Source organism: Cetorhinus maximus, chromosome 1, assembly GCF_964194155.1.
Source record: "Cetorhinus maximus chromosome 1, sCetMax3.hap1.1, whole genome shotgun sequence".
Classification (NCBI taxonomy): Eukaryota; Metazoa; Chordata; class Chondrichthyes; order Lamniformes; family Cetorhinidae; genus Cetorhinus; species Cetorhinus maximus.
In genome coordinates this window covers 92,865,254-92,889,309 of record NC_135879.1, presented here as the reverse complement: position 1 = coordinate 92,889,309, position 24,056 = coordinate 92,865,254, and the positions used below count along the sequence as shown (strand labels likewise).

General features: G+C 46.8%; 1 protein-coding gene across 2 annotated transcripts in view; it reads right to left on the bottom strand.

The window, feature by feature from the left end:
• Positions 1-10,774: 10,774 nt before the first annotated feature.
• Positions 10,775-24,056, bottom strand: part of cfap299 (cilia and flagella associated protein 299) — a 969,734-nt gene continuing 956,452 nt past the window's right edge. For both annotated transcript variants that reach the window (XM_078543845.1, XM_078543837.1), the window contains one exon: positions 10,775-10,973. In XM_078543845.1, the coding sequence (XP_078399971.1) occupies positions 10,878-10,973 (96 nt within the window). In that variant the 3' untranslated portion in view covers positions 10,775-10,877. The remainder of the gene's footprint in view (positions 10,974-24,056) is intronic.

Genomic DNA, 24,056 nt, shown 5'->3' with positions numbered 1-24,056 from the left:
GACTCAGGATGTAGGTGTCGTGCACATTCCCTGGAAACCGTGTGCATACCTGCAGGATGTGTTTTTGGTGGTCGCACACCAGCTGCACATTCAGTGAGTGGAAGCCCTTGTGGTTGATGAAGTCCACTGAGTGTAGCGATGGAGACCTGAGCACCACATGAGTGCAGTCAATCGCACCCTGCACCTGTGGGAATCCCGAGATCTGGGCGAATCCAATGGCCCTTGTATCCTGGCTGTCCTGGTCCTGGGCGAAATGCACAAAGTTGTGTGCCATGGAGAAGATGGCATCCATGACCTCATGGATGCATTCGTGGGTGACGGATTGTGAAATTCCACAGAGGTCACCTGTGGAGCCCTGAAAGGAGCCGCTGGCGTAGAAATAGAGCGTCGCAGTCACTTTCACAGCCACTGGCAGTGGGTGCCCTCCATATCCATTTGGCACCAAGTCCTGCAGTAAGTGGCAGACGTGACCCACCAGGTCCCTAGACATGAACAGTCATCGGCAACACTGGTTCTTGGTCATCTGCAGGAATGGCAGGCGGCGTCGATAGATCCTGGGTGTCGCTAGGCGCCAACCAGCCACGGCTCGCTGTCACTCCTGGGCAGTGTGTGCGGGAGCCCTTGTTACCCTTTCTTCATGAGGTTGCTGCTCCTGCCTTTGCGGGACCAGGTGCCTCAGTCACTCTCTCCTCTGTCTTCTATGGTCTCTGTAGGCCATCAGTCATACAGCTAGGTCACCATGATCCTGACGTGGTCCACCTGCAGCATGAAAGAGAGAGAGACGTGGTTATCATGGCTGTACTTAGCACCTTTCCTGGCCCTGTGTGGCCACCTCTTAATGCTTCCCGGGAAGTGCTGGTCGCCCCTTGGATGGCCAGAGATGAGCGCGCTGCATGGCTGCCCTGTCAGCCTGCGACATGGGGGACACTGGTCCAAACCAGGATGCTGAGATTGCAAGGGGCTGTGAGCGCCTCTAGCAGTGACTGCTACATGGCCAGCATTGGCCAGGAGATTGTACAATGTGTGCAGTGCAACTGCTCTGCGGTCCAATGAAGTGGTGGCGGACTTGAAGTCTGTGCCGGGGGTGGGGGGGGGGGGGGTGGAGGCGGGGGTGGGGAGCGGTGCAGGGGCATGGTGCGGTGTGCTAAAGTATGGAGCGCTTGGTGGCCCTTTGGCGCCTTCGTGTTGCTTGCATGGGCGGGGAGGCTAGGAGCCTGACCCCAATCATATCACTGTGGGTGCACCTGATCTGTCTTAGTTGCAGAGGTATGGTCAGTTTATGCAGGTCTCCCGAATGTATGGCCAATTCCTTCGCTTACCTTTTCCCCCCCCACCTCGATTGCCTGTGCACGGGATGCAGCGCCAGGGCAGCGGTTGACCCCACCTCCTCAGTACTCGCCTCTGAGGCTGGCCAGTGCTTGCCCCCAGACACCCCCACCCCTCGGCAGTTGCCTGCGGGGCCAGGCATCAGTTTCCGCCACCCCTCCATCTCCCCCGCCGGCACCGCAGAAGCCTGTAAACAACAGGCGAGCTGTGGAGAACGCTGCTGCTCACTCACCTCAGTTCCCCCAAAATGATGGCCGCCAAGTGCTCGTTGCCTGCGCGCTGTTGTGAAACACGTCGGCGTGCTTTCCCACCAACGTGGACAGATGGTACGGTGGGGTTCCAAGAGCCCGGCGGGATGGCCTTTTAATTATATGTTAATGTGTTACAATTAACTCCCCACAAACCAATGGCAGGAAATGTGGCCCGCCGTCAGCGGGCTGAGTGTCAGATCGCGACCTGCCTTCACACTGTCGCAAAATGGATCCCGCCATATTTTCCGCGCACACCACCTATCACGCCCACCACCAACGGGCTTGGAGAATTTCGCCCACAATGTGGCAAAGATTAGTGGTAAGCCAGAGGACTGGGAATGTTTAAAAACCAACAGAAGATGGCCAAAAAAAAATAAAGAGGGAGAAAATAAACTCTGAGGGCAAACTAACAAGTAATATAAAAATGGACAGCAAGAGCCTCTTTAAACATATAAAAAGGAAGAGAGAGGGCAAAGTCAATATGGACCCCTTAGAGAATGAGGCTGGGAAAATAATACTGGGGAACCAGGAAACGGCAGAGGAGTTGAATAAAAACTTTGCATCAGTCTTCATGGTAGAAGACACTAATAGCATATCAAAAATACCAAAGAATCATGGGGCACAAGCTGAGGAGGAAATAAATACAATAACTATCACTAAAGAAAAAGTACTAGGGAAACTAATGGGGCTAAAGGCTGATAAGTCACCTGGACCTGATGGGTTGCAGCCTAGGATATTAAAGGAACTAGCTGCAGAGATAGTGGATGCACTGGTAGTAATCTTCCAAGAAAAGTCCCAGAGGATTGGAAAACTGCCAGTGTAACACCCTTATTCAAAAAGGGAGGGAGACAAAAAAACAGGTAACTGTAGGCCAGTTAGCTTAATATCCGTCATTGGGAAAATGTTAGAGGCTATTATAAAGGATGTAATAGCAGAGCATTTAGAAATGTATAATATAATCAAGCAGAGTCAGCATGGCTTCATCAAGGAGAAATCATGCCTGACAAATTTATTAGAATTCTTTGAGGAGGTAACAAGCAGGATTGATAAAGGGGAACCAGTAGATGTAATATATTTGGATTTCCAAATGGCATTTGATAAATAAAAGTACCACACATAAGGCTACTTAATAAGATAAAATCCCATGGCATTGGGTGTAGTATATCAGCATGGATAGAGGACTGGCTAACAATTAGAAGACAGAGAGTTAGGATATGGGGGGCATTTTCAGGATGGCAACCTGTAACTAGTGGAGTGCCACAGGGGTCACAATTATTTACAACATATTGGTTGAGGGAAATGAATGTACTATCACCAAGCTTGCGGATGACACAAAAAAAGGTTGGAAGGCAAGAGTTGAGGATGACACAAAGAGTCTACAGAGGGATATAGACAGGTTAAGTGAGTGGGCAAAAACATGGTAGATGGAATATAATGTAGGAAAATGTGAGGTTATGAACTTTTGCAGGAAGAATAGAGAAGCTGAATGTTACTTAAATGGAGAACGACTGAAGAAAGCTGCAGCACAGAGGAATCTGAGTGACCTCATGCATGAATCACAAAAAGCTAGCTTTACAAGTTCAGCAGGTAATACGTAAGGCAAATGAAATTTTGGCCTTTATTTCAAGGGGAATGGAGTATAAAAATAGGGAAGTCTTGCTAAAACTATCCAAGGCACTAGTTAGACCACACCTAGAATACTGTGAACAGTTTTAGTCCCCTTTTTGAAGGAAAGATATACTGGCATTGGAGGCAGTCCAGATAAGGTTCACTAGGTTGATCCTGGGGATGGAGGGATTTTCTTATGAGGAGAGGTTGAGTTGGTTGGGGCCTGCACTCATTGGAGTTTAGAAGAATGAGATGTGACCTTGTGGAAACATATAAGATTCTTAGTGGGCTTGACAGGGTAGATCCTGAGAGTTTGTTTCCCCTTGTCTGAGAGTCTAGGACCAGAGGACATAATCTCAGAGTAAGGGGGTGTCCATTTAAAACAGAGATGAGGAAGAATTTCTTCTCCCAGTGGGTAGTCAATCTGTGGAATTCTTTACCACATAGGGCTATAGAGGCTGGATCGTTAAATATATTCAAGGCTGAGATAGACAAATTTTTAATCAGTAAGGGAATCAAGGGGTATGGGGAAAAGGAAGGAAAGTGGAGTTGAGGATTATCAGATCAGCCATGATCTCATTGAATGGCGGAGCAGACTCGATGGCTGGCCAACTAACGGACAGCCAGCGTGAAACACACCTGGAGAAGGGCTCTGCCCTGCCGGTGGGGGTGGGCAGAGGGCGGGCACCAACGTCACCACGGGTGCTGGTGAGCATTTGCACTGAGCTCCCTGAATGTAGACAGCTGCCTCAGGGAGCTGCAGGCCTCCAAATAATAAAAGAAAGCAAAAAATGCTGCATTAAGTGTCCATGCAGCACAATCAAGCACCTGAAAGCAGATCTCATAGAAAGAAACAGTCCCCAGATATTTATTTTTTATTTTAAATCCTAACGGAGATTTCATCCCACCCTTGGATGAGGCTTCATCTAAAATGTAAAGCCTGCCTGGTCGATTGGCCCGTCCGCCAACCGTAAGGTTGGACAGGCCACAAAAAGTCACTGACAATTGGGCTGTTCATCTTTATTATCTCTTCCTACAATCTTGACTCTGCTGGTACGTGTATATGGTAACCGCAAGTGGACAAACTGCACGATGCAGTTTTCAGTATACAACAATTACAACATCTCTTGTTGAATTTTTCTCTCTGTTTGTCTGGTATCTGCCGCTCTGCTCCTAAAAGCCTTTGCTGTCTGCTTACTTACATTTTAAACCTGCAGGTCCCCCCTTTATAACCTCTGCTGCTTCTAATTCTTACACGGTGTTTAAATCTGCTGCTTCGCTTCTCCCAAATAGAATCTCCATCCAAAGGTGTTTTGCACGAACAAAATTTAACCAAGCCAATTTAAAATTTAACCAAGTTCTTGGAATAGGTGACTAAATGCTTAATCGGATAGATTTAAGGGGCCTCTTAAAGGAGGGAAAAAAATAAAGAGGCAGAGAGGTTTAGGGAGGGAAAGCAGCAATATGTAGTTCCTGAAAAGTTAATTAAATTTGAGTTGATCATCCACAAATGATTTTAAAAGTCTGCAGCAACTATAAAAGTAAACAACAGGCCTTGAGTTAAATGCACAATTCCATGGATTCAGCAAAAAAAAAATATGTTTAAGATACACTGTTGTTTCCAAAAACTGATTCATATCCTTCTTTACAGCTTGTGCTGTTCTTTAACTAAAGCCTTGTTTATTCTATCATTTCTAAACATGAGCACTTCTAGTTTGTTGTAATCTCTGGTTTCAGACCATGAAGTGATACCACCCAGGCCTATGATTATTGGCCATCTGAAGAATCGGCTTTCTGCGGTTCCAAAAAGAAACTGAAATGATCCTGGCCAAGAATTTCCTAATGTCTTCCACCATCCTCTGCCCTAACTCTGGCAGGAGTCCAACACAACCAACTGAGAAATGGCAGGTACCCAGTTATGCTGGGTCCCTCCTGATGCCAGGATTTCATCGATGGCCCTTTAAAAGGCAGAATTTCAACCCTCAATTTACTAGGTTGCTGACATCAGGGAACAACCCAAAGGTGAGGATTCCATATGCCAGGAGTTCCCATTTCCCAGCCTGTATTGGGATCCAGCATAGGATTAGAGACTCGTACACGCAGTGAGATCAAGTGTACCAGCCTCCCGATGAGTGCAAATGGACTCTACTGGTCTAGACATGAACTGTAACTTGCACCCCTGTAGAAAAGGCAAGGCTTTTTAAAGAAATTATTGGATCAGTCCTTTGCAGAGGGGCCCAAGATGAGGACATTATATGATCTTGAAGGGAGGACTTTGCAGAATGTACCCCCACCAAAGGCAGGCAGGCAGCACATTTTCTAGATGCATGAGGGGATGTGGGAACTTGGCATTGGTGCTCGCTGGCCCCATGTACAACTAAAGAACAAAAGAACTTGCATTTACATCGTGCCTTTTATGACGTCAGGAATATCCCAAACCATTTTATAGCCAATTAAACACTTTTGAAGTCACTGTTGTATTGTAGGAAATTCAGCAGCCCACTTGCACACAACAATCTCCCACAATCTATGATGTTGATAGATTACTGTGCTCCTATTGGGTAGGACTTAAACCCACAACTTTTGGACTCAGAAGCAAGTGTCCATACCCACTGAGCCACAGCTAACACTCTAACTGCACAATCTCCTTTTGACCCCATAAATGCTTGTTGGGAACTGATGAATCAATGTATGTTCGTATGAATAACCTGTGGGATCACAGCCCACAGATTTTTAGATATCTGTATCCATTCACACAAAGAGAATATAAAAGAACACTGCCTTCACGAAAAAGCCTTTGCCAAACTTTCTTTGCTTATGCAATTAGAGCTGTCCATCCTTTTTGTAATGATGAATTTATACTCAAGTTGTGAATTTGTAAACAGGTAGAATAGGAAGTGTGAAGATGAAGATCTTTTATATTCACTAACATTACAGGGAGAATAATGGATAAAAATGAAGAATAATAGACAGCCATTAGCAAGATCGCCTTATCACTCAGGTAACTGAAGCCATTCATGTAAAGATACAGAACCTTGTAAACATCAACTGATTCCTGAAATTATATTACCAACTAAATATTTTAGTGCTGGGATTTGTGAAGGTGGTGTTTGGGAGGGATAATGATGGGTTTTGATAACCATATAATCTATATTGCCAATGTATGAATTACACTCTTATTTAAGGATTAATAACTGATGTAATCATATCCAAGTTAATCAAATGATAATCAACAATTGATTATCAGTAAATAAAACAGTTAGCACATTTTGAGCATTATTTATATGGAGTCTGTGTGCCTGAATTTGATCCCAATTGTTGCTTGTTTGTGAATGGGTGAGTGAATAGATGAGTGAGTGAGTGAATGAGTGAGCGAATGGGTGAGTGAATGGATGAGTGAATGGGCCAATGAGTGAGCGAGTGAGTGAGCGAATGGGTGAGCGAATGGGTAAGTGAATGGATGAGTGAATGGGTCAGTGAGTGAGTGAATGGGTGAGCAGGTAAGTGGGTAGGTTGTGTTATGATATGATGGCATGCACCTTTAAGGGGTGTATCTTAAACTACTGTTAATACAAGATGTGATGTGTTCGTCCTATCACTCCTTTTATGGGAAATAGTGCCTGTAATTTCCGTGGAGTGGCAGTCAGGGTTGGACTGCCACTCCGCTCCTAGTATTTTACCTTGAAACCCAGCTGCTCCTTGCTCACCCAACCTTCTGACCCAGGCGGGCAAGAACTGTGTAGTGCAGCGAGTTTCCAAAACCTGGTGTCAAGAGCAGGAGAGACGGAGGTAAGGAAACCACGTCCCCTTTTTTATGGTACTAGCTGCCATGAAGAGGGTTAAAGGTCCAGCCACTTTGAGAAGCCAGGGAGAAGGTAAGTTTGTAACGTAAGTGGGTAGGATTAAGGAGGTGGGGGGATGGGGGGTCGGGGACAGGGTCAGTGGAGGGGGGATGGTCAGTGGAGGGAGTTGGGTGGCCAGTGAGGGGTGGGGTGATCAATGGGGGTTTTGGGTGGTCAGTGAGGGGTAGAGGGAATGAGGGGAGTCCTGCAGGGGTCAGGGGTAGTTGGGGGGGTGTCCTGTGGAGGTGTGGGGGGAGTTCCTTGTGGGATTGGGGGTCCTGTGGGGAGTTAGGGGGTGGGGGTAATCAGGGGAGTCTTGTGAGGAGTTAGGGTGGGGCCTATACTATAATTACCCAGAAGTTAGAAGTGGTTTTAATTCTTCTAACTGTTTCTGGGTAACTATTACTGTAAAACAGTTGGAACCATCCGAAGTTTACAATTTAAATCATGTTTTCGGATGGTTCCCATTGCAGGACAATTGTCCATAGGATTTTTGAATTTCACGGGAAATTGCTGTGCAATCCTTGCATAGGGACTTCGGGGGTGGTTCTATAGCCTATCTTTGGGGTACCCCCCCGGTAACGACACCACGGAGCTCGGAAGTTATGGCCCAATGTATTACTTCATGCCGTGCATATATTCCCAAAGCAATACAGAAAAGACTTCCTTGAAGCTTCAAATTTAAAGGCACTGCAATGTGCAGAGCCAAACCCACATAGAACAGGCAGATTCCACATTCAAGTGCTGACTGGATAACCTTAGCTCAGCTGGAAGCATGTGAGCTATAATTGGTCTTGATACTCCTGACTTAGTGAAGTGAAAGAAGAAATCATTCTGTACTTGATCGCTGTTCAGTGACCCTTGCTGGAATGTGCACGGTGGAGGATTGGATTGGACTTTGCTGTGAGACACTTGATGGATGAATACTATGCCACCACTCACTATACAGAAAATTATTACTATCAACTTGATGATTGTTTTGACCCTCCAACAGACAGCCTCTTCCTCGTAGCCTCTATCCTCCCCCAGCAGTCAGTCTGTCCCTTGCAGCTGCTTATTCTTCACCCTCCTGTCAGACAGCCTCTCCGTCTCCTTTTTCCCCCCGGCCCTCCCAGTAGGCAGCCTCTTCCTCGCAGCCTCTTCTCTCCCCGCCCCTGGCAGACTTACCGCTCCAGTGTTCAGACCTCAGTCTGAAAGTTACCACTCACCTTCCCATTGCTCATTGCTCCTCCAATCACAGACTGTTGTGCTCCTGCAAAATGTGGGAGAGAAACAGCCTGTGATTGGAGGAGCAGCTCCTTTTTAGAATCTGTCACTCCCACGTACCTATATTTTGAACACTCGCCCACAGGTTGGGTAGAAACCCTTGGTGGGCCGGACTCTAGCCCATGGGTCATATATTGGACAACCCTGGTCTAACATTTCCTGGTAAATATCCAGGTTAAGTCCTGTGTATCAGGCCCAAGTCTCTGCCTCAGGGTCGGAGACATTCGCAATGGGTCCCGGCCAGCAGGGAATCAGCCCATTGGCAGGTTAAACGTCCTGGGTGATTCCCACCTACGTCTAGCCTAAAGATTTCCACAGGGTCCTGATGTGCACCACACAACATACATCTCACCTCCGACAATCCAGAGACTGGAAGATTTGGGCCGCAGTATTTATCCACGTAGCCATTATATCTATTTTTTTGTTTTTTATGCGCAATCATTAGATTAGTGCAAATGAAGTGGGTAGAACAGCACATATTCTAGTTAGATTAGATATTTATAATATACAGCCTTCGAATTGGCTCCAATCTGAAGTGCACTCCATGGGTGGCTGATTCAGAGCAAGAAATTCACCAAATTTCCATTCACAAACAGAGGCCTGATTTAGGCAGAGATGAGGTTTGTTCCAACTGTTGATTGTCAATGTAAATGAAGCTTAACAGTGCTTTGAAAACTAATAATTCTAAGTGAGGTAAAAAGTATTCATGTGACTTCCCTGCATCCTCAAAATTACTGCAGCTATCCAATTCAATTCATTGTACAGGCATAGTAGCCAACTTATGTTAAATGGACAAGATATATTATGTTCTACTAGCAATTAGAGAATGCTCCACAAGCCAAAACAATTCCAGCAAATGTTTTTCAAATTATGGAGCTAAGGTTGGTTGGATTTTATCTTTATTGAATATATAATTTGAACATTTCCTTTTTGAAAAATTGCCCTGTCTCTGCAGACTGTTTGTGTGCAGTTTCAGCATCATAAACTGACTGGGAACTCTTTTTCAAAAAGGTTTCATTTTTGATACTAAACAGAAGTTAATAATGGTTTCCATTTATCTCAGGAAATTAATACCATAATAGTTACCATTGAAGACCAGAGTGCATTCTGTATGTTTGACAGGAGTCTGCAGTATGCAAATAGGCATGTAGGGTTAATTAATTTTCTTGAATGCTGCAACAATGGGCAGAAATTTCCCCCTGTTGGGGGGGTTGTGCGGGAGCGGGCGCGAATCTGATCGACGCCCCCAACCGGGGCCGCGTCGCCATTTTACGTGGGCAGGCCAATTAAGGCTCGCCCAGTGTGAGGCATGTCCAGAAGCACTTAGCACTCCCTGTGTGGCGGGTGGGGTGGGGTGTAATTCCCTGAGTCGAAGCCTGTGCTCTTTCGAGCGCAGAAATCTCCCTGAGCACAGAGCTGCCTCAGGGAGATTAAGTTCGGAATGAAAGTTTTTATTAAAGACGGAGGAAAATTATTTAGCCATGTCCCCTCATGTGACAGCATCACATGAGCTGGGACATGAGCTGGGAAATGTTTGAAAATGTTTTATTTAATTAATAAACCCTTCATGAATCCTCATCTCGCCCGTGGATGAGGTTTCATGAAAAATGTGAAGGCCGCCTGGGCTCTTCGCCTGCCCGCCAACCTTAAGGTTGGACGGGCAGCATTCTCAACTACTTTAATTACTTTCTTAATGGCCTTAATAGGCCTTTGACAGTTTGGCGGGCGCGCAGCCGACTCTCGCCGAACTGAAAATCTAAATGACGCGCGGTGACGTCGGGATGCCCTCCCGGCGTCACTATATGTCGGCGAGCGGGCCCCGCCACCACTCGCCACCCCGAAAATTCTTCCCATTTTTGTGTTGAAGATCTGGAAACCATCAATTTGTCTTTCATGTTTGTGCACTAATATAGCATTGCGATGAAACCAAAGTTTAAACAAATGGGCCATGAATTCAATGGGTGGCTTATTAGCATGACTGAAATCATTAGTGCAGGCTAAAACAATGTTGGCCACACTCTGGAAGTGTTATCATTAATATCATGGTACAGTAGCATGGATTGGGAGGATTCACTCTGTCAACTCCCCTACCTCAGTCGTGCTGTGCAGGGAGGTTGTAGGTGAGGGTTAGTTATTTTTACATGGAAGTGAGGGTGGAGTAAGGAGTTGGAAAATTCAAGGACAAGCCTTCGCTTGGCTATTCTAGTCTGGGTGAAGCCTGCTCCCCGTACTTTTGGCCAGATGTGGTGTACAAGACCAAAGCATGGCAGGGATGAAATGGTATCACATACCACATGACAGCCAAAACTTTAAACTTAGTTGCCTTTAACCACTTTTTCATGTATTTATATTTTATATTTTTAAATGCAAATTAGGTAAACACACAAAGTAGGAACAGCTTTCTGAAGCAGCAAGTTAATGCCTTGGAAGCAAAAGTGGAATACTTATATTTAATCCAAATAAAAGAAGTTGAATGTTTATGAAATCTGTGTATGTTTATTTATTTGTTCACTGTTTAGCCATTACTTTGACTGAAAATATGAACGAGTAATGTGCAGATCATCCTTTCCTTGTTCGACGATGCTCAGGACTTCCTTCTTGTGATGTGGTCATAAATGACCACTTGAACATAAAGATTTGTTTCAATTAAGCTTCGTGTGGTATTATCCCCAGGAGAGACCTGCCAAAAGAAAACTCAAGTTATAAATAAATGCTATGAGTGAGGATGTCATTTTGAAGTTTAACTTGTCTTTCCTTTGACTTACACATCCTTTTTAAAATGCTCTTTAAAGCTTTCAGGAAGGGATCAGAAGTTGTGTTGAAACACCCTTGGTTGTGCTATCTCTTTGGAGAAAACTCTGTTCTCTGTCAAAGATATCACTGCTTCTTTTAGCCCTGTCCCCAACCTGGAAGAACAGCAAGCTTCTAGAAATATTTACTGAGTAGATTCAAAACCTAGCGGGATAGAACATTGCTCTAACATTGGTCATCAAAAAAGACAACATCTTGTCCTTCCAGCAACTAACATTCAAATTCCATTCTGTCTTGACTTGTTTCAATATGTGCAAACCATCATTTTGCCCTGGACCCAGTTCCACAGGCAAACTTCATTATCGCCGTTTCTTTCCCCTATCACTTTATGTCCTCAACCCACAAAGAAATGCATAAAAACACTGTTTCTCTGAACAGTGTTTACCTCATATTAACAGACAGCACAGAATGCTGGAGGGAGGCAGGAAAAGAGACCTAGTTAACCAGATAACAGGAAGGCTTGATGGAAATTTGGAGACAAACTGTCACAATGACAACACAAAATAAAATTTGGAGGGTCAACTTAAATCGATGCACAATAGAGACCACACTGTTTCTGTGATGCACAGGTTTCGGGGAATTCACTCCCCACTGACTAATAAGCATTGGCGAGCCAACAGACTGTTATGCATGGAACCAAGTACTGAATAAAATTCAAAAGAAAATATTCCTTTTGCAAGATTATTGGTCTGAATTTTTTGGTTGTCGGGTGTGTGCGATCGGTGGGCCAGGGAGCGGACGGGAAATGGGCCACCTCCACGATTGGCCCCCGGCTGCGATTTCATGCTGGCTGGCCAATTAACACCCAGCCAGTGTGAAACAAGCGCTGAAATGCTCAGTGCTGCCAGGGTGGGGGCAGGAAGAGGACGGTAACCAAGAGTGCTGGTGAACGTTTCTAGTGAGAAGGCAGACAGCTGCCTCAGGGAGCTGCAGACCGCCAAAGACTAAAGGATGACAAAAATGCTGCAAATTAAGTCCATGCAGCACAATAAAGCACCTGAAAGAATACCTCATAAAAAACCGGTACCCAGGCTGCTCTTTTTATTTCATTTCCCCAAGGAGATTTCATCCTGCCCTCGATCGAGGTTTGAGCAAAAATGAGAATGCCACCTGAGAGAATGGCCTGTCTGCCAACCGTAAATGTGGACGCGCCATGTGAAATCGCTGTTGATTGTATTGTTAATGGGCTTAATTGCCCGCTTAATTGTCAGCGGGCGCGCTTCCGACTGTCGTGTGCGCCTGCTGAGCGAAATATCGCACGAGTGCGCGATGACATTGGGATGCTCGCCTGATGTCATTTTGCGCTACTTCACGTCTGTTGGGGTCGGGGGCACCCGCCCGCTGGATGTAAAATTCTAGCCATTGTCTCTTCCATTTATTTTGCTGATCCTATGGAGGCAATTTTTCTAGTTAACCTCATCCACCTGCAATGCCTATTAAAAAATGTCTCTTTGGCTGCCCATGATTTTCCATCTTGTGTGGATTTTCACATGTCAGTCAGGCTAGGGATAAATATAACTTTTATCAGCAGGCAAGGATGAGGTGAAAAAGCTGGGGCAGACTTGATGGGCTGAATGGTCTCCCTCAATGCCATTCTAGGATTCTATAGTAAATTGGCAGCCTGTTTTATGCCTTACCCCATGTTCTTCTCCATTGAGGAAAATTTACTGTCATCTGTTTTTTGCCTGGTGATATCAGTTTAAATAATCTTCCCTACTCCCCCAACTTGGCCAGTGCCAGCAAAACACCCTGATCTGGAAGTGTACAACAACACTTTACTAGATGTACAATTGTGCCAACAGAGTCAGTGGGCTGTATTTTCCTGGCCCACTGAAGATGGGCTGAGAGGTGGGAGATGACAGTATGGTGAGGGAAGGCATATGGAGGGGAACCCGATGTCTTCCTGCCACCATGCCATATTGCCAGGGATGGGAAATATGGTGGCGCGGTTGGGTAACCAATTGAGCCCCCTAACCAGCAAATTAAGGACCACTTATTGTTCCTGTGGGCATTTTGTATGCATTTGGAGAACCTTCCGCCACGTTGGGAGACCTCCAGGTGGAGGCTCTCATTTATGCAGATTTCATGTTCCATGGCAATGGCTGCTCCTGTTAGCCATGGTGCTGGTGAGGCTATTGAGCTGCCTGCCCTCTGATTGGGCCGATAGCGCTTGGGGCAGGCTGCCGTCCTTAACTGAATGGAGGCCCGGACAGCAGCCAATTAAGAGGCTGCCACTGGCAATATGTTGCACCAGGGTCCTGCCACTAGCCAAAGCAGGGTCAGCTCCCATTTTTGGTCCTGGCGGCGGGAATTCACTGTTGCTGCCAAAACTCAGTCCAGTGTATCAGCACTCTTGCAAGTAGCTGTGAATCTAATTGACATTGCAAGGTAATGCACTCTTTGTGAGCTGTAAGGGACTTAATTTAAAGGAGTTTGGGTAGCGATAAATCTGTTATTACTGGGCAGGTCAACAGCCAAAAGTGACTTGTGTAAATTTACCATCCTGGGCTTCATTTTATGGCTTCAGCGGGGAGGCATATAAAATGTCAGGTGGCTAGCCACCGGCTTTCTCGCCCGTGCCCCACTCGGTTCCCATAATACCAAGGCTGGGTCAAGCGTCCACTAGGCTGCCTACCCTTAGGCTTATTGAAATCCTTAAGTAGCCAATTGTTGCCCACTTAAGGCCGTCAATCTGCCTCCACTGCCATAAAACGCTGGGCAGTGGCAGAGAGGTGAGAGTGAAAACTGTTTTTTTAACACAACTGGTTAAAAGGCGGAGAGAAAGGGTGGGTACGTCCTTTTGGTTGGGGGGGTGGGTGGGTTCCCTGTGTACATCGGGAACCGTCCCCAAGATGTTCCCCCGTCCCTTTGTACCTCCCTGCCTGGCCACTATAATCCACCTCCCCACCCCATCGCCACCCCCTTCCTTAGGGTGCCGGATCCCTTCCTGCCCTAAAAGCATGGAACTTACTTACTCCAGGATCTATCCCTCTTCACTTTGGACACGCTTGCAGTCCGGGCAGCACCCACAACTGAGTTCTGATGCTACTGGGGCTGCTAGAGCTGCCAGCCAAACAGGGCATGTTATGGCTGCGGGGTGGCGTGGTTTAGAGTTGGTTGGTTCAACATTTCTTCCGCTGCCTGAGCAGTGTGCCCCCCTCGTAAAATTCAGCCTTCCATTTCTAAGGTGTTTCCGAGGACGTTGTCATGTTTTTTTTTCATTCAAGGGGTGTGGGTGTCACTGGCTGGGCCAGCATTTATTGCCCATCCCTAATTGCCCTCGTTCAGAGGGCATTTGAGAGTCAACCACATTGCTGTGGGTCTGGAGTCATAAGTAGGCCAGACCAGGTAAGGACAGCAGATTTCCTTCCCTAAAGGGCATTAGTGACCCAGATGGGTTTTTACAACAATCGGCAGAGACTGTTAATTCCAGATTTTTATTGACTGTAAATTCCACCATCTGTCATGGTAGGATTCAAACCCAGGTCCCCAGAGCATTACCCTGGGTCTCTGGATTACCAGTCCAGTGACAATGGCAATGTACAGCTGTTTTCCACTGGATAACAAAATACGTGGTAATAATCTACCATACATATGATAGATTTTGTTGGATTCCAGCTGTGACAAATCTTGGAGCAGAGTTTTCCCATTGGCATGCGGGGGCGGGCCCCGCTCATCCGCACGTAAAATGACGCTTGGTGATGTTGGGTGAGCGTCCCAATGTCACCGTGCGCCATCGCGATATTTCGTTGGGTGGGCGTCCGATGCACGCCTGCCATTAATTAACGGGCCACTTAAAGCCCTTGACTCACCAATTGACAGCAATTTTTCAGCGTCCGTGCAATCTTCGGGTCGGCACATGGGTGCAACGGGCAGGCGGATAGGACACATTTGTATAAACCTCATTCACGGGCAGGATAAGAGGGTTCAGTGGGATCGTGATTGTGCACTGTCAAATATTAATTTTTCAAAGTTATTGAAACTTGCCTGTGTGATCTGCAGTACTTCAAAACACATACCAGCTGTTTTGTCTGGACTATTAACCTTCAGGTCAGCACTCTGCAGTGAGGAATCTTTCCTGGACCTGCAGGTTTCAGGAAGCCTTCCCTTAGCCTGGGAATGGGAGCTGATCTGTCCGCTTGCGGCAGCTCCTCTGAGCAGGAAGGGAGGGCTAGAAGGGGGAGAAGGCCAGGAGTGTACATTCAGCCTCCAGGGGAGCCACCTTTGAGAGGGCAGATGCAGGCACAAAGGGCGCAGGGTCAAGAGGTGGACCAAGGCGGAAGGGGCCGCTGAAGATGCAACTATCCTGCTGCCAGGGTATACAGGCAGTGAAGCAGTTACCTCAATATGTCTGAGGTGCAGTGCTGAAGGAGGCTCCGTCTCTCAAGGGAGACAGTCAACTATATCTGTCAGATGATTGGGCCTGAAACCTCCGCTATCTTTGTGGGTGGACAGCCCATGCCAGTGGCTCTGAAGGTCACAGCTGCCCTCAACTTCTATGCCTCTGGCTCCTTCCAGGGATCGGTGGGTGATCTTTGCGGTGTCTCCCAATCAGCTGTCCACACTTGTGTCAAGCATGTTACAGACACTCTGTTCAGCCGTGCATTGACCTTCACCCACTTCCGTTGGGACCAGGCAAGCCAGACACAGCGAGCCAGAGGCTTCGTGACCATTGCTGGCTTCCCCCGCATCCAGGGTACAATTGACAGCACACATTTGGCCATCAAGGCGTCAGCAGGTGAGCACGGTGCCTTTGTCAACAGGAAGGGCTTCCACTCCATGAATGTGCAGATAGTGTATGATCACAGGATGCAGATTTTACAAGTCTGTGCCAGGTACCCAGGCAGCTCCCATGACACCTACATCCTCAGGTACTCCCTGGTGCCGGGGCTCTTCAGTGCTCTGGCTCGGCTTGATGGATGGCTGTTGGGTGACAAGGGCTATCCCCTCAGAAGGTGGCTCATGACGCCTCTCCGCCATCCAAGAACAGAAGCTGAGCAGCGGTACAATAGGAGCCATGCCTCCACAAGGATGGAAGGAACCATCGGTCTTCTCAAGATGCGCTTCTGATGCCTGGACCACTCAGGGGGTGTACTCCAGTATCCCCCAGATCGTGTCTCGGTGATAGTGGTTGCATACTGCGCTCTCCACAATCTTGCGCTGGAAAGGGGGAACGCAGTGGACGATGAAGACATTGACGCAGTGGCTGCTGCTGCACACAATGAGTCCTCCAGTGAGTCCAGGGATGAACATGCACAGGAAAATGCTGAAAATGCTAACCCGGGTATACTGCAGGGAGGCAGGGACACCCGGGAGGCTTCAATCCAATGAACCTTCAGATAGCACACCACAGATGGACCGCCAGGACAAGCCTGGGCTGTAGGCTCCATACTCGACACCTGAGTGCAAAATTTGCCAGGTTAGGAACAGTAACTGTTAATAAAGCTGAATGTCCAACAAAGCAGTCATTACATTTTTGGAAGCCATCCACATGCATAAGAAAAGAGGCACCCTCAGCCAAGGTGACATGTCTGAATTTAATATGTGAAGCAAAGTTATGCAAAAAAAAGACAATAGTGTTACAAATCAGAACAAATCATAAAGACCTCATTGCGGGCCAACACAAAAGTACCAGTGAAAAACCCGTGGTGTGCCTTGGTTGCCTTCTGTTTTCGTTTCCGGCTGCTACGTCTTGGTGCTGACCCCTCGTTGGGAGTGGCATCTGAGCCAGCCTGCTGACTCTGCTGTCCTGTTGGCCTTGATGACCTTGGCGGTCGTCCTCTGGCCTGTGGAGCCAGTGCTGGTCCCGCCTGGGAGGGAGCTGCCAGTTCCATAGCTGGCATCTCCCCAGTTGTCGCAGCCTCACCGAATGCTACAGTCACTGGGAGAGGGGCAGAGGAGCTGCTGCCCTCATCCGGAGCACCCTGAAAGGTGCCCGCAGAGACGCCAGGCAGCTGCTGAGCTGATGTGAGGTTATTTCGAAATTCCCTGCTCACTGTGGATGGATGGGCACCGAGCTGGGAAACTTGATGCCCAGACCATTTCTGACACTGGCAATGACCAGCTGAGGTCAGTGTTGATGTGAGGGCTTACTGGTCCGAGCGCATTCCCACGAAGCCCTGATGGGTCTCCTGCAGGAGCCTTTCCACAAGAGTCGCCATTCTCTCCACGGAGGACGCATGCTGCTTGGACATGTGGCTCATTGCTTCGGCGATCATCCGCACAGACTCCTCCACCATGGAGGCCAAGCCAAGTATTGCCTCATGTATCTCCCCCAGATGCTTCCGCACACCCGGTCGCATTTCCTGCGTTTGTTGCGTCGCAGGCGACTATAAAGGCACATCATCAGGCACCGATTGAGCATGTGCCTGGTCCCCTGTAGTCCTCCGACTGCTGGCGCCATGGGCACTCTCTGTCTCTGCCAGCTCCTCCAGTGACTGTGAAGTGCCCTCGCCACTGTGCCCCAGGACACTAGCTGATGTTCTAATTCCCACCAAGGTGCTAGTATGTGCGCTGGTGCCTGCCTGGCAGAGATGGTGTGATGCTGGTGAGACATCAGGGCCATCAGGTGTGAGAGGGGGCCTCTGCTGCTCCTCCTCCTGACACTGCTCCGCTGATGCTGAAAGGAAGAACGAGGACAGTGCATCAGTTAATGTGGAGACAAAGACAAAGTTCATCCCTGTCCCCCGGATCATTATGTGCTTATCCTTCCATAAGCATTGGTCAAGCCATGTTGCAAAATTAAATCAATTAACATTCAGCACTGCCATGGCTGTTGGGAGAACAATGTTGACCTCACTGCTGGACATAAATACCTGGCCGTGGCACACCAGCCTTACTGACACCAGTAGACCTGGGTGCATGGCTCCTCTCCAATCCAGGGCCTCCTGCTCAAACCGGCTAAGAATGGCGATCTGTGCCTGGCCACTGCCAGTCCTCGCACGCTCTGCCACGTTATGAGCATTCTTCTCCTGAAAATGGGAGGCGAGCATTGATTACTGCAAATTGCACATGGACTCGCTTTGCGCACGGCCTACCCCAACCAGAGTGGGACATATCAGGACTCCAGTACCTCCTCACCCCACTGCTGCCAAACACTCACACAAAGATGCTAGGCCTGTTCCCCACCCCACCTTGGACACATGCTGCACATTCGCCACCACACGGTATATCCTTCCATAGCAAGGAGGTGCAAGCACGTGGAGCACAGAGCGCAGCAGATGGTTTGTTGCCACACCACCTTGAAGCTCCTCTCCCAACATGTCTTCACCCTGACTTGGACATGTCCTGCAGTTCAAACACAGTGCCTAGGTGCAGCTCCTCCAGGTTGCTCCAAGCCAGTCATGTGGGACTCAGTGTAACACATGCTGTGGGGGCAAAACACATCTCATCACCCTCTTAGCATGGGCAATATGTGCTGGCCCACCCAGCAAAGGGCACATGCCATCAATGATTCAATGCAGTCACTACACTCAGACTTGGGGGCGGTGGGGGCAGCAGGGGGAAAAGCCGACCTGTTGGGTTGAATGACCAATGCCAACATGGTACTCACCCTTCCAGAGCGCAACAAGACATTGAAGCGCTTGCAACACTGGATCCAGGTGCGCCGCATCACGTCACGGGAGCTCACCACCTCCACCACCTCCTCCCAGGCACGTTTTGTCATGTGGGGGTGGCCGCCTCCTCCTATCCTGGGGAACCATCACCTCGCACCGTGCTGCCACCTCCTCGAGGAGGGCAGCAAGGCACTCATCCGAGAAACGAGGGGCACACTGGCCCCTCCCCCTACTCTCCAGCCTGGCCTGCCCCGATGACCTACCCTCCAGCCTGGCCTGCCCCGATGCCTACCCTCTGGCCTGGTCTGCCCCAACGGCCTACCCTCCAGGCTTGCATGAATTTCATTGCCCCTCTGCACAGCCCTTTGCCCAGCCATTGAGAGCAGCTTTTCCAAGACTGCCAGGCCTTCCTTTATGCAGGTCGTTGGGTCGCCACTGGACCCAAAAGCCTGAGTGCACCTGCTGCCGCCCGCCCATTCCCGCTATGCATGGGAGTCATGACGTACGCTGGGCGGGCCTTAATTGGCCCGCCTGTGTAAAATGGCAGCGCGGACCTGATTGCGAGTGGCGATCGGGTCCACTCCTGTTCCCGGTCTGCATACCCCCCGCCAACCAGAAAATTCAGCCCTTGGAATTCATTGGAGGGGGAGATTATTTGAATCCGAATGTTACCCAGTTGGAGATCTGTTTAGTTTTGTGTGAATGTAAAATGGTTGAGGATGGTTACAGAGGAAAATAGCCCTGGAAGAGAGTATAATTCCTTTATATGTTCAGTAAATCCTAACTTCTGCTAAATGGAATATTCCACCTCACATAACCTAATAGTAAATTGTTGGTCTCATAACGATGATTGTTGTAGGAAATGGAAAAGAAAAGTTAAATTGACGTGGTGAGCTTCTTTTGATGTTGAAGTTAAGGCACATCAGAGAAAATAGTTTTATGGTTGCTATAAGTAGTAAATTAATTCAGAAAGATTGTGTTTATGATTTTGTTCCACATAGAATGCAGAACAATTCCCCTCCATTCAAAAGCAAAGTACTGCAAATGCTGGAAATCTGAAATAAAAATAGAAAGTGCTAGAAAGATAGGAAATGGGGAGGAGTGGCCATATTAAGGAGAAAATTGCAGTGCCGGAGAGAGAATACCTCAGAGGGGTCAAAGACAGAATCTGGCTAGAACTAAGGAACAGAAAAGGTACAATTACATTGCTCGGCGTAATCCGTAGGCCCTCAAATAGTGGGGAAGATGTAGGGAAACAGATTTGCAAGGAAATTACAGAGAGGTGCAAAAATTATAGAGTAATTATAATAGGAGACTTTAATTAGCTGCATATAAACTGGGATTGTAGTAGGGTAAAGGGCAGAGAGGGCAAAAGTTCCTAAAGTGTGTTCAGGAAAGTTTTCTACAGCAGTATGCTTCCGGTCCAATGAGAAAGGAGGCATTACTGGATCTGGTTTTTGGGAATGAGGTGGGCAAAGTGGATCACGTGTCAGTAGGAAAACATTTAGGGGACTGTGATCAATGTATCATAAGGTTTAGATTAGCTATGGAGAAGAACAAGGAACAATCCAGAGTAAGAATAATTATCTGGGGGGAAGCAAACTTCAATGGGGGTAAGAATGGATCAGTTCCAGATAAATTGAAATCAAAGGTTGGCAGGCAAGTCTGTAATTGAACAATGGGCTGCTTTTAAAGAAGAGATAGTTTGGGCACAGCCAGGGTATATTAACATGAAGGGGAAAGATAGGAAAAACAAACCCAGATCTCCCTGGATGACAAAAAGACAGAGATTAAGATGAGGAAGAAAAAGTGTGCTTATGACGGATATCAGGTGGATAACACAATTGAGAACCAGGCTGAATATAAAGGGTTCAGAGGGGAATTGAAAAAACAAATAACAGAAGCAAAAAGAGAGTATAAAAAAAGACTGGCAGCTAACAGTCTATAGGCATATAAATAGTACAAGGCAAGTAAAAGGAGGACAGGAGCTGATTAGGGACCAAAAAGGGGATTTACACATGGAGGTAGGGGGCATGACTGAGGTGTTAAATGAATACTTTGCTTCTGTCTTTACCAAGGAAGATGATGCTGTACTGATTGCTGTAATATGTGTTCTTTAGATGTCTCAGTGATGAGATCTTGAGACTAGTATATTTAAACATGAACTATTTATTGTTACTCTTTAACTGTTTACAGATCTCAGGTATGGTAATGCATTGCAGGCTGGCTGCAGACTGTTCTTTCTAGACTGTTCTCTCATGTGACCATGTGACTCAATACATCATACCATGGGTGGCGCTATTCTCTAGTCGCATATTAACCCTTGCTCTATCAAGCACCTTTACATTACAATGGCATGCAGACACATCATACAACACAGATAATGATGAAAGAAGTTAGCTCAGACACTTGAAGGGTTTAAAATTGGATGTATTGGATAGGCTATACTTAAAGTTGATAAAGCACCAGCACCGGATGAGATGCATCCAAGGATACTAAGATGGCAAGAGTGGAAATTGCTGAGGCACTGGCCATAATTTTCCAGTCTTCCTTAGACTCAAGGATGGCGCTAGAGGACTGGAGAATTGAAAATGTTCTACCCTTGTTCAAAGAAGGGTATAAAGATAAGCCCAACAGTTTAACCTTGGTGGTGGGGAAGCTTCTAGAAATGATAATTCAGCACAAAATTAATAGTCAATTGGACAAATGCAGGTTAATTAAGGAAAGCCAGCATGTTTTTGTTAAGGGTATATCGTGTTTAACTAACTTGCTTGAACTTTTTGATGAGGCAACAGAGAGGGTTAATGAGGTTAATGCTGTTGATCTGATGTACATGGTCTTCCAAAACACGTTTTATAGAATGCCACATAACAGACTTGTGAGCAAAGTTAGAGCTCACGGAATAAAAGGAACAGTAGAAACATGGATATGAAATTGGCTGAGTGACAAGAAATAGAGAGTGGTGGTTAACGTTTGCTTTTTGGACTGGAGAAAGATTTCTAGTGGAGTTCCCCAGGGGTATTAGGACCCCTGATCTTCATAATATATATTAATGACCCAGACCTAGATGATACAAAACTTGGAAGTATTGTGAACTGTGAGGAGGATAGTGTAGCACTTCAAAAGGACATTTAGCGGAATGAACAGACAAGTGGCAGATGAAATTTTACGCAGAGAAGTGTGAAGTGATTCGTTTGATCGGAAGAACATAGAAAGACAATATAAAATAAAAGCTCCAATTCGAAAGGGGATGCAGAAACAGAGGGACCCGGGTGTATATGTGCATAAATCAATGAAGGTATCAGGACAGGCTGAGAGAACGGTTAAAAAAACATACGGCCTCCTGGGTTTTATCAGTAGGCGCATAGAGTAAAAAAGCAAGGAAATGATATTAAACCTATATAAACTATTGGTTTGGCCTCAACTGGAGTATTGTGTCCAGTCCTATGTGCTACATTTTAGGAAGGATGTGAAGGCATCAGAGAGCATGCAGAAAAGATTCACAAGGATTGTTCCAAGGATGAGGAACTTCAGATTCAGATAGATTGGAGAAGTTGGGACTGTTCTCCTTGGAGAATAGAAGGTTGAGAGGCGATTTGATAGAGGTATTCAAAATCATGAGGGGTCTGGACAGAATAGATAGGGAGAAGCTGTTCCTACTGGAGGAAGGGTTGAGAGCCAGATGGTACAGATTTAAAGTAATTGGCAAAAGAAAAAATGGTGACATGAAGAAAACCTTTTTCATGCAGCATGTGTTTAAGGTCTGGAATGTGCTTCTCTGAGAGTGTGATGGAGGCAGGTGCAATTGAGGCATTCAAGAGAGAATTGGATTATTATCTGAAAAGGAAGAATGTGCAGGGCAATGGAAAGAAGCTGAGGGTGTGGCTCTTGGTGAATTGTTACTTCGGAGAGCCAACACAGATACAATGAGCTGAATGACCTTCTTCTGTGCTGTAATCTTTCTATGACTGTAAATACTCAGCAGGTCAGGTAGCATCTGTGCAGAGAGAAGCAGACTCAATGGGCAGGATTTATGAAGGCTGTTGGGGAGTGGGATTGGAGGTGGGTGGGCCTGGAAGTTCACATTGCTGACTGGATGTCAGTTTGCTGGCACCATTCCATCTCAGAGCTGTTTTTGAGAAGACTGGGTCGGGGCAGAAAGGTCACTCATTCGCAAGGAGTTGGTAGCCAATTGAGGTAATTAAGGGCAACAAAAACAAAGAATGCTGGAAAAACACAGCAGGTCTGACAGCATCTGTGGAGAGAAAGGCAGAGTTAATGTTTCGAATCCGTATGACTCTTCTTCAGAGCTGGTAATTAAAGGGCTTATTAAGGTCCCTCTCCTGCATGAAAAGGAATTTTCTCCATACTGAGGCCAAAAGACATTCAGTGAGAAGAAGCAGCCTCTAGACAGTAAATGGGGGGTACTGTTTTAACTATGGACTCCACTGCACCCACTATGGCCTCTGGGTCACAGTTGCAGCTGCTGGCCATCATTGGAGGTGTTGCCTTTTTGTATTTACAGCCAGGTTGTTTTCAAATCAAAACTTTTACCTGGTCTTCAGAGGGCATCTCCATTGTGAGATTTACCCGCATCAGGAGGACCAGCCATGTGGGGACATTGTGAGGTAAATTCTGGCAGCCTCCCAGCGGGGTCATTATGGCCACTCCATAGCACGCGACACTAGCAGCAATGATGAACCATGGCTAAGGCACTGCCACAGGAATATGAACCCACCCGACAACCCCCACCACTCCAACCCTGATTGCCAAGGCCTGCCTGCCAGACCTGGTTCCTCAACAGAATTTACCTCGAAGGCATCTTGGCATTGACACACCCTTTCCTTCATGCTTCAGGTTCAGCAGTGGCTACCATTAGCGGTAGCACTGCCAAGGTGCTAGCTATCTGATTGAGCCTCAATTAAACAGTGGGCCTGACAGGGGCCTGTTAATTGGCCAGCGATGGCAAAATGAAATTTCTGTTTGGGGGCGGTGTCATGAAGTGATAGTAATGCCTATAATGTTATTGGAAATTATTTTTTTAAAATAGAATTTAGTGGTGTCTATGTCTATGTGTGTGTATGTGTGTGTGTGTCTTAATTGGATTAAAGCCAGCTAGTTTGGGTGCTTTGATGTATAGAAAGAAGTAGGTTTGAAATGGTAATTAGATAAACATGGGGAAGTTTAGAAACATAGGTGTCAAGGGGGCAATTTGCATTTTTAAATAAACCATTCAAAAGAATGGGTGAAACCTTGTGCCTAGGTAGAAGACGCCAAGCAATGTGTTTATTGTTTTTTCAGCTTACTAATAAAATTGGTGAAATGAAAGGATAATATTGTTAGGAGAGGTAAAATTAAAATCCTAGTAATACAATGGAAAATTTACATTCAAAGGA